At 37.6% G+C, this 10,300-nt stretch overlaps 1 protein-coding gene across 1 annotated transcript in view; it reads left to right on the top strand.

Annotated features, from left to right (window-relative positions):
* The window catches only part of LOC122789791 (vimentin-like), a 308,097-nt gene that overhangs the window by 104,866 nt on the left and 192,931 nt on the right, over positions 1-10,300 (top strand). Inside the window, exon 3 of the mRNA XM_044057233.1 lies at positions 3,720-3,830. Coding sequence (XP_043913168.1) covers positions 3,720-3,830 — 111 coding nt within the window. The remainder of the gene's footprint in view (positions 1-3,719; positions 3,831-10,300) is intronic.

Here is a 10,300-nt window from a genome sequence, read left to right as displayed (position 1 = left end):
TCTGTGTGGAGTCTGCATGTCCTCCCCATGGTTGGGTGGGCATTCAAAAGTTATGCGTAAATGGGTGTGCCTTCATTGAAGGTTGAACGTCGAGCTAGCACCTCGGCGTTCGTGAAAATCTACTGCCAATCATTAGCGGACCGGAGTTCAGCTGTGGCGACCCCTAACCGGGAAAAGCCGAAAGACAACAACAACAACATTTACAAAGTATCCTCTTTCAATAAATACATTTCTTAAGTGTAATATTTCACTTTCAAATCATGTATCATTGCTAGTTAAATGGCTTAATCTAATAACTTGTCCTTTCAGAGCATTTGCTTTCATAAACTTAGGATGTTGACTGTCAAAATTGAAATTATTGTTTACAAAAGGTTCCTATAAATGCTACTACTAAACTTTTGTTTATTTATATTCATTTTAATATCAACATCCAAAAATGCAACATTACCCTGTTTGCCCTTGGTAAAAGTTAAGAAAATCAGTAATTTTTCCAAGTCCATAAGAAAAATGTCTAATTCTTCTAGAGTATCCCCCCATAAAAAATTATCTATTTACTTTCTGTAAAATGTTATTTTATTAAAAAGTTTATGGGTACTTAACTTTTCCTCTTTCCACTGACTCATCACAAAATTTGCAAATGATAGTGCCATTCTGGCTCCCATAGCAATACCTCACTTTTGTTTAAAATATTTGTTATTAAATATAAAAAATGTTGTTTAATACTAAGTCAGTGAATGTGCAGATTAGGTCAATATAAGAATTATTAAAGTCGGTAAACTTTCTCAAATATTCTCTAAGATAATTTCCCACATATTGCACTATGCAAGTATATAAAGACACTACATCTAAAGTGAACATCAGTTTTTCTTCTCCAGTTAAACTATATTGATGTAATAAGTCCAATAATGCCCAGGAATCTTTAAGAAAATAACATTAATAGAAACTTGTTAGTAATAATTTTTATCTTCCAGCATATTCCAAAACTTGTGAATATAGTCATCTGTATTCATAAACACTATCTGACTTCCTTTGTCTGCTTTCATAACTCTAATTTCTTTCTTTTTCCTAAGTTCCAGTGAAGCCTCTATTTCACAAGATGACAAATTATAAAACTCTTTAATTACATGACTGTTGATAATACGTGTAATATATTGTTCACTAGTGTCTGAAAAAACTTGTATGATGTAATACTGGGTTATAAACACGTCTTTTTCTTACACATTTTGTGGAATTCTCTGTGAAACATTTTACATCATGTAAAATAAAATGTATGTTCAATTTATGTACATATAATTTAAAATCTTTGAGGGCACTAAATAAATTATCTCTTTTTGAAAGAATAAAGCTGAATCCTTTCTCAAGTATGTTTATATGTTTAAAATCAAGTTGAAAATGACTTAAGTTAATAACTAAACAATTAATGGTTATGTTCTTCTCTCTTTGCCCCTGGCTTCCCTTTTCTTTTCCCTTTCAAATGGTTTTAACTCCTCAATAAACTCTTCTGAGTGGTATGCTAAAAAGGAGACAGTGAAACAATGTTAACCATATGGCCTGGACAATAACCCTTCCCAGAAGCACTTGTACTTGTTTCAGCTTCATTATCATATAACAGTGGAACATTTTTTTTATCAAATTCATTACTTGAAAATAATACTTTATTATTTTTTTTCTGTCATTCGTTTGATACTATTGTGCCTCGATTAACAAACGCATTGTTTTATTTAAAATGTCCACCACTGAATATGCTATACCATTACTATATATTTCTGAATCTCTTAGCAGTTTCTTTCTTTTTCTATAAATAATAATCACATCATGATGTTCAACCTTTGCTGCTATATCATTATAAAATTCAAGACAACAGTTAAAAATGCATTTTTATGTCATTATCTAATCTCTTCAAAACAGTCAAGCATTTTAGAAACAGTTATTCCAGCTTCATTAGAAATGTTAACCCAGTTTTTTAAATAAATTCCATTCATAAACTTATAAATCCTTAAACTGAGTACAACATGTTTCATTAAAATACATTGTTCTAAATAATATATTTCTAATTCAGTTGTTTGACATTCAGAACTTGTTTCTCTAAATCATAACTTAAGTTTTTTCAGTCAATTTGAGACATATTTTTCTCATTGTAAACAGTACCTTGTCCAAATAACTGGATAAACCCAAAAGGGTTTGAAGTGTTCTGGTGAATCTTGTCAATATTAAAATTTGCTTTCGACTTGTTATTTTCACCTTTTCCGACTTGATCGTCATTTTCTTTGGTTAAAATAGCAGATAATAATTTGACAACTGCTGATCCATTCTGCATAGAACTGTTTAATGTAGGTTTATTAGCAGACAAAGCGAGAACATTTGCTCAATCTTAATACTTTCTTTGACATTTCAGAGCTGTTGTGCTATGTAACTTGAAATGGCCACGCTAGTTAACATGTTTTGAAATTCACATAAAATATTGAAATACCAATCTAACTGATTACCTTAGGTAGTCATTAACTTCTCAGGGGTGAAAATATACTTCCATTCCTTGAAGTATATTGTTGTGCCTCATTGGATGAGGTAGATGGGACTGGGCAGTAATGACTGGGCAGTACAGAAGTGGTTAGGTCTAGAGAGAGTGCAGTAGAGGATAAGATATGGCTTGTTACACTTTGAAAAAAATGTTTTTGTACGAGAGATTGAAATAAGATGAATGGCTGTCACTCAACATCATGACTGAGACATCTGATGGCATGCTGTTTGGAATCAATCCGACTGCAATAATACAACTGGGTGTGAGGAAGAACATAGAATGACTGGGTAATAATGTTTCTGCACCTTTTCCCCCACAGTGAGTGTGTGTTGAATCTTTAATTCTAAGGCCTACAGGTTTGAAGTATGCTAGGAACAAGGACTGGTCCTATGCTTTGTGAAGTTACACTGATTAATTTGTTCATCTGCCATAGCAAGGAGATGTGACTGGTACCACTCGGTTTCTCAGCATGACATTAGGGATTTGGGGTACATGTTTTTCTCACTTAGTATCTTTGTACACCAACATGTTGTTATGTGCGAACACAGAAAATGTGTAAGGCATCATTATTTAGAACCAGCATATCATCTCAATACATATTTCTTTTAGTTATATTGTTTTGAAAATTTACATATATTTACTGCATCCTTCTGGACTTTATAAGAATCAGTAGCTATCGGCCATTTTTAGGCATTGCTTTAGCTGTAATGTTGGTTAACTTAAGGACATTATTTTGCAGAGTAGCATATATTATCAAGTATTGAGAAGGGGTCTTGATTTAGTTTTATAAGTTGCTGTAACAGTATATGGCATGCTTTAAATGAAACATTTCAGAATGTTACTTTAGTTATTGCTTTAGTGTTAATGTAATATATTTTAGACACTCTGAGGTATGTATAAAACAAAGTATTACTGAAACGTTAAAATATATACATATACTGTAGTGACTCTGTATTAATAACATATATTAATGTTAAGAATTAAATACTGTCACATCTACAAAGAAATCTCTGTGCAAGAGTAACCTCAGTATTACAGGGAGGTTTTACTAAAAGTTTCCTCTCTCTAGAGGTAACAGAAGAAGATATATTAAGGAAAGTGATACTGCACTTTGAGCAAGAATCATGGGTATTTATGTTGCAGACTTCCAGTAATAATGCACTATTTGTTTCATTGATAATGGTTTGTAATTTATTTTTAGCTTTTAGGAAAACCTGCCGTGACATGGGATTCCCAAGATGGTATAGCAGAATATCCTGGCTTGCCTGACAGTATGAGGGACAGCATCAGAGCAAAAGATCCAAAGGCTGTGGTATGTGCTTAAAATGTCAGTTACATGTATGCATGCATATATGCATGTATACCACATTACACATTGTAGCATGTGTTAATTTGTCCAGTTATGTAGCTAATATCTTATTATTTTCAGTGTTGTAAGTGAGAAAAAGAAGAAGAAGTGTGTGAAGTTCTGAAGTCCTTTCTATACATTTCTCCAGTCCAGGGCCTGTAAAATATTCCAGAGATTCTTTAAAATATTAACACTTCATTTTTATATGGTTTTATTGTTCCTTTTTACTGAACGAATTGAGGAGAGTGTTTCATCAAATATTAGTTTTATTAATATTTCTGATCTGATGTAATATCAGAGAGAAATATGAAACACTGAGTAATTCAGAATGTGAAGCACTTTTGTACTCTGAATTATTTTCTAACTTGTTTCTTGGTGATCCTTCTATGTAAACAATTTCTACAATTTCCATCAAGTGCTTTAACTAAAGAGGATGAAAACATTTATTTATATTTTGCAAGAAAGTCAACAAGAGGAATTTAATAAAGCCTACACTTTTTTTGTGTAGACATCACGCCGTGCTGCTTACATGGGCTCAAACAGTTTTAGATTCGGTAAGCGCTGCTGAGCAGTGCGCACACACACATCAACATGGAAACTTCCATGGCATGCAAATCACCTCATAAGCAGGTGAACCTCATGCAAATGAGGCAGGTAGAGCAATCCAGCAAGCAGATAGACATTTGTTCAGACCTAGTGTCAGTGTCTGTAGTGTACACAGAAAAATTCCATGTACAGGAGTGTAGACAGATAAAAGGGGTTGTAAAAATGTAGATATTTGGACAGAAATGTCATACTACATACACATATGAACAAAACTATTATCCTGTATGTTGGAAAAATTAAAGGAAATAAGTAAAATTAATTTTATTTTTTTTTTAATAATCTGGGCATGTTTGTGCAGCAAGCTGCAGTGTGCAAACACACTTTATAGATAAATAAAAAATATTGGAAAAAAATTAATATTGTGTGACAGAAGTGTATTACAGGACCTTGCCTGGAGTGCCTACAATGGTGCATTGATGCTGTTGCTAATGTGGTAGGTCTTTGAACCATGCAGTTTCCAGGCTGTGAGCATGGATACCTATGCAAATGAGGTGGACGTACTGAATAACAGAAAGGAGTAATCGTGTCTGCATATCCCCTTAGTGTAGGCTTAGATCCATGTTGCTGTTTACACAGGATGTAGCTAACACCAGGTGGGGGGTTGTGTCCACTGGCTTATAAGCTCATTTCAGCTTAGGTGCATGTGTTTGTGCAGGCTGCCACCTGGCTGAGCCTTTTTTATCAGGAGGGTGTGTCCAATAACTTTTAAGGTTTGCTTACCTTTGGTGAGCTTGTTTGTGTACTTGTTTGTGTGCCACTGTACTGAACGTGTCTGAAAACCAAATGTATTTAATTAGTTTTGACCCTTGTTTAAGCTAAAATAGGGCCTTTAAATTATGTTAATTATATTGTAGGCAGGTGGAATGCATCATAATAAGCCAATCATAAATTCTGCACCTACAGCAGAGCTCTATAAAGTATGCATACATCCTATATTCTGATTTTTCCCCAGTACTCTGGACCATTGGAGTATAGACTTGGGAATTTTAACTGAGAGAATGCTAGGAGCTGCTGCAGGTCTGTGACATCTGTATGTGGTAGCTGCTGAAGTCAGTGCTATTGCTGTAGACAATAGGCCTTGACAGAGAAGGAGAAGAGTGTTCAGGCCCAGAGTAACCTTTCAGGAGCTACATAAGCTGGGTATTGTAGAGAGCTACCGGGTGGACAGGGACATATTACAAGAAGTCACTGAGCTCTGCCACCCTCAACTCAGACCGAGAGCCAACAGAGGGGAACCCATCCCAGTAGAAACAAAGGTACATGTAACCCTAGCTACAGGTACTTTTCAAAGACCAAATGAGGACATGATGGGGGTCTCACAGGCATTAGCATTCAGGGTACTCCACCAGTTCCTGGATGTCATGCTACCACATGCCAGTGAGCACATTTCTTTTCCCCTCACCACTGAGGCGAGGGCCAGCAATATGCAACACTTCTACCATGTAGCACACTACCCAAAGGTACTGGGTGCCATAGATTGCACTCATGTACACATCAAAGCACCACCCAGTGAGGAAGGTAGAATCTACGTCAACAGCAAGGGGTACCACTCCATCAACTGCCAAGCCATGTGCAATGCCCAGAGGATTATCATGAATGTGTGTACTGGCAGCCCTGGCAGTTATCACGACTCCCATATCTGGCATGCATCACAGTTGTACCAGATGTTTGCTAGGGGGGACATCCCACATGGCCATTTCCTGGGGGATGATGGCTATGCACTGGAACTGTGGATGATGACACCCATCAGAAATGCAAACACACCCATGAAAGAACACCATAATGAGGCACATGCACAAACTAGGAACATCTTAGAGTGTGTGTTTGGGCTTCTGAAGTCATGGTTCCAGTGCCTCGACATATCTGGTGGAGCCCTGCAGTACTCTCCAGCCACATGCGCACATATATTCACAGTATGTGCCGTGCTACACATTCTAATCCTGTGGAAGCAGCTGCTGCTGGATCAGCAAAGGGAAGGGATACACAGCCCCCACCAGTGCCTAGGTCACCACACCCACAGTCACAGGAAGAACCGGAGGAGGAACCCCCTGATGATATCCCTGTAGGCAGACGTAGGTGTACACAGTACGTCCTTGCTTTGGCTAAGAGACAATCCATAGCACATTCACTGACAACCTAGGGCCCTAGGGACTGACACCTTACTCCTACTCACATATATATATATATATATATATATATATATATATATATATATTAAAATTAATACCAGGCAACCCCCACATCCCGTACCTATCCATGTATTGGGTGCGTACTGCTTGCATCAGGGAGAGTCAGCCCTGAACTACAGGTCTGTCAACTGCTGCATTTGCAAGGTAAGTCTCTATCCTACACACTGCTTGTAAGGATTACTATAATATGCTATTGTATGTATAGATCTGCTGCATTTATGCAAGGAAATATAGTGGGCTATTTTGGACGCAAGTGACATCCACAGTGGACTACAGGTACCCAGTCCACTAGTATGAGTTCTTTAATATTCACTAGGCCTCATGGTTGGAATATGCACTGCATCAGTCAAGGGAGATGTTAAACAGTGGGGTCACATGATATTTGGACTGCTGTGTATCCCAGCAGAACATGTGATATTGCTCCCCCACACCCAACACCACAGTTTTCCCATATAACTGCTTTGACAGTAAGTCATCAATGGTATATCAGCAGTCCAGGCAATCTCATGGCAGTAACATAAGAAATCGATCACACATTGTATGTCTCACTTAACGCAGGAATAACAACGTACACATGCATGCTGTTGATTGTGTGATGAATGATTACTCTCTGGCTGGCGGCTTTTGTGGCTCAGTGGACAAAGGACGTTAGCATGGGTGATGGCATTGATGGTTCAAATCTGGAAGTATCCACATCTTTTGCATGTGAGTCATTATTATGTTAGTGTTTTCACAGTCTGTCAGTCTGCGTGTGGTGTAACATTATGAACCTCTGTCACATATTAATTACATCTGACAGATGGAGAATGACATGGACATTTTGAGTGAAGTGCAGTACTGCAGAAACAAGGGACAGGTGTCAGTGTCTGTAACACACAACAGGTTGGTGTGGGCTTAAGTCACTTTATAAGTACTGACAGTACCACCAGGCATGCCCATATTGAGCACAGTCCTGTTGCCCCTTGATCAAAATGACATGTATAGATATGGCTATACATACATACATACATATATGTATACATATCCGTCTGTGACTATCTCTCTCTCACATACATAGTCTATTTATCTCTATGTATTTTTAAATAGATATGCATATATATATATATATATATATATATATATATAGATATATATAGTTTATATATATATATATAAATTCATACATCTCAGTCTGTACCCAAACACATATACATATCATACACACACACATAGCTACATTTATATATACATCTTTGTTATATACATAAATATCTGTGTGGATGTCTGTATTGTCCTACATACCCTAATAATGGTGAGTAAAGCTGCTCTATCACACATCTATAATGTTGCTCAGAGAATCCAAAGTAAGGGCTAAACAGTACAAAATGCACTTACCAACAGACCCCTGTGCCTGCTGGGTGTCACCACACAGACAGCAACAGGTGAGCAGGTGGTGTAATGTATATTGCTGTCTACACACACATGGACAGGGCACATTGTTCCTGCCCACAGGCTTGCCCATCCAAGTGCAAACAGCCACATATAGCCATACTGGTAACTGCAGACACATAGCTAGGTTAATAACAGTTATCTCACTGCTAGTATGCTAGATGCAGATAACAGTACGAAGCAAGATCACTCTGCAGGCCACATATGCTGTTCAACATAAGCTTAGTTTGTGTAATCCACAAGTAATTTGTCTATAATTACATAATAAAACAGACATCAGCCGTGGCATGTGTGAAGGATGCCAGCCTAGCTAAATAGAATGTTGTAAATACTTCTATGTCATTTTAAATATTAAAATGATCCACAAGCTTGTTTTTACAAAAGTAAGAAAACTAAATGTAAGAAAACTGTGTTATATGCTGAACTTCAAAAATGCAACCACAGTGCACCCTGCTGGAAGAAATCTGATAAGCAAAGGATTTTATGACTGTGTTTGATCTCAAGCTAGGAGGCAGGATGTCTGTGCTAGGAAATTCTTTCTATTGTTCTAAGACAGAGCTAGTTACTAGGTTTTACATGAAAAGTATATTTTATTGTTGTGGCTTCCTGGCAGGTGCAGATTGCAAAAAGAATTTTAAGTTCTTTGAGCCTGAGAAACTTAAGTAGAAGTGTCAAGAATAATGTAATCTGACTCAGCAGTAATGTGTATTTTCAATTTAAGAATTTCTCAGAGAGAAAGATTTAGCATTTTGTATTTTGTTCTGTAGCTGACAACAACTCACCAGCACTTTACCTTGTAAGTAGAATTTAGAACATAGTTTCTCTTAGGGACATATAGGAATATACCCAGATTAGTCTAGCTCTTTTCTATATTTATGTGAGACTTTCCTACAATATTGTTTTAAAATATTTTCCTGTGATCTCCGAACTCTCTATTATCACTATGTTGAATAGACAAATAGTGTCTTATGCTTTTATTTATTATTAAATATTTTAAACCTTTTAACTGTAGCTGGTTTGTGTGTAAAGATATTTAAGCTCTTAAGAGTTTTTGATGTATTTGGTGACACTGTATAAACCACTCCTAAATAGCCTTCAAGTCTTAGTCACACTTACCAATTGGGATTGCACAGTATAATTGGACACCGTTTGGTAAGGGCTTTTATAGTAGCTGATAAGGGTGGTTGGTAACAGTCGGTACTACCTTATAGTCTGGGCAGAAGGGAGCATAGCTGGAAAACCTGTGCCAGCCCTCCCCCAGAGTGTCTGCGTGTTTGTATATAATTCATATCTCAAAGTGTGTGTGTGTGCCAGATACCTGGGCAGGGACATGAAGCACTGGTTGGACAGAGAGGGTGATGGAGGTTTTGGCTTGACCACATGGCTGAGGTCTGTTTATAGGTTCTTAGGTAGGTACTAGGCTATTTGCCCGAAGGCATTTATAAGCCTAGCCAGAATGTGTTGGCTTTCACCACTCCCTTAGATTAATTCCCTGTGCCTCTGTCCAGCAGAGCCAACGAAGTGATTCCCGGGGTAAACTTTCTGTTTCCCATCCACTCATCAAGGTTTGTCTTGAAGATTGTTAGTGAGGAGCTTTGCCTAATGTAGATTGGAATCTTGTTCCAAAGCATGGGAAGTCTCTGGGACAGGAATCTATCCCTCCAACATGTCCTATTTATTGTTGTGGTGAGGTTTAGATCCCTAGAGTGTGTGGCTCAATGGGATAAGGTTTACTTTAGGTGGAGCATGTCCATCAATTCTGGGTTGTACATGGCCTTGTATGTCAGGCAGAGATCACCTCTGAGTAGGCAGTATGCAACCGAGTACAGCTGGAGTTTCTTCAGTCGAGCTGCATAGGTCATCTGTTTGAGGCCAGTGATCCTCTTGATGAGGTACTTATGTGGTCTTTCCAGCTGTTGCAGGTGTCTTGTAAGGTACATCCCAGATGGGGCATTGTACTCAATGATGGGTCTGATGAGTGATGAGTGGAGAGGCACAATGACCTCTTTTGATCTGCATGCAAACCCTTTTGTGATAAGGTGGGCCACGTAAAAGGATTTTCTAACCACTTTGGCAATGTGATTATCAAAGGAGAGATTATTATCTACTTGGGTCCCCAGATCCCTTATTACGTCTTCCATATTTAGGGGACTACCACCTATATGGTAATTTGTGGGTACTTTGTTTTTTCCAAAGGGGATTACTATACAC

This window comes from Protopterus annectens, chromosome 15.part0, assembly GCF_019279795.1.
Source record: "Protopterus annectens isolate FY-2018-M chromosome 15.part0, PAN1.0, whole genome shotgun sequence".
Classification (NCBI taxonomy): domain Eukaryota; kingdom Metazoa; phylum Chordata; order Ceratodontiformes; family Protopteridae; genus Protopterus; species Protopterus annectens.
This window is presented reverse-complemented; position numbering and strand designations above follow the sequence as displayed.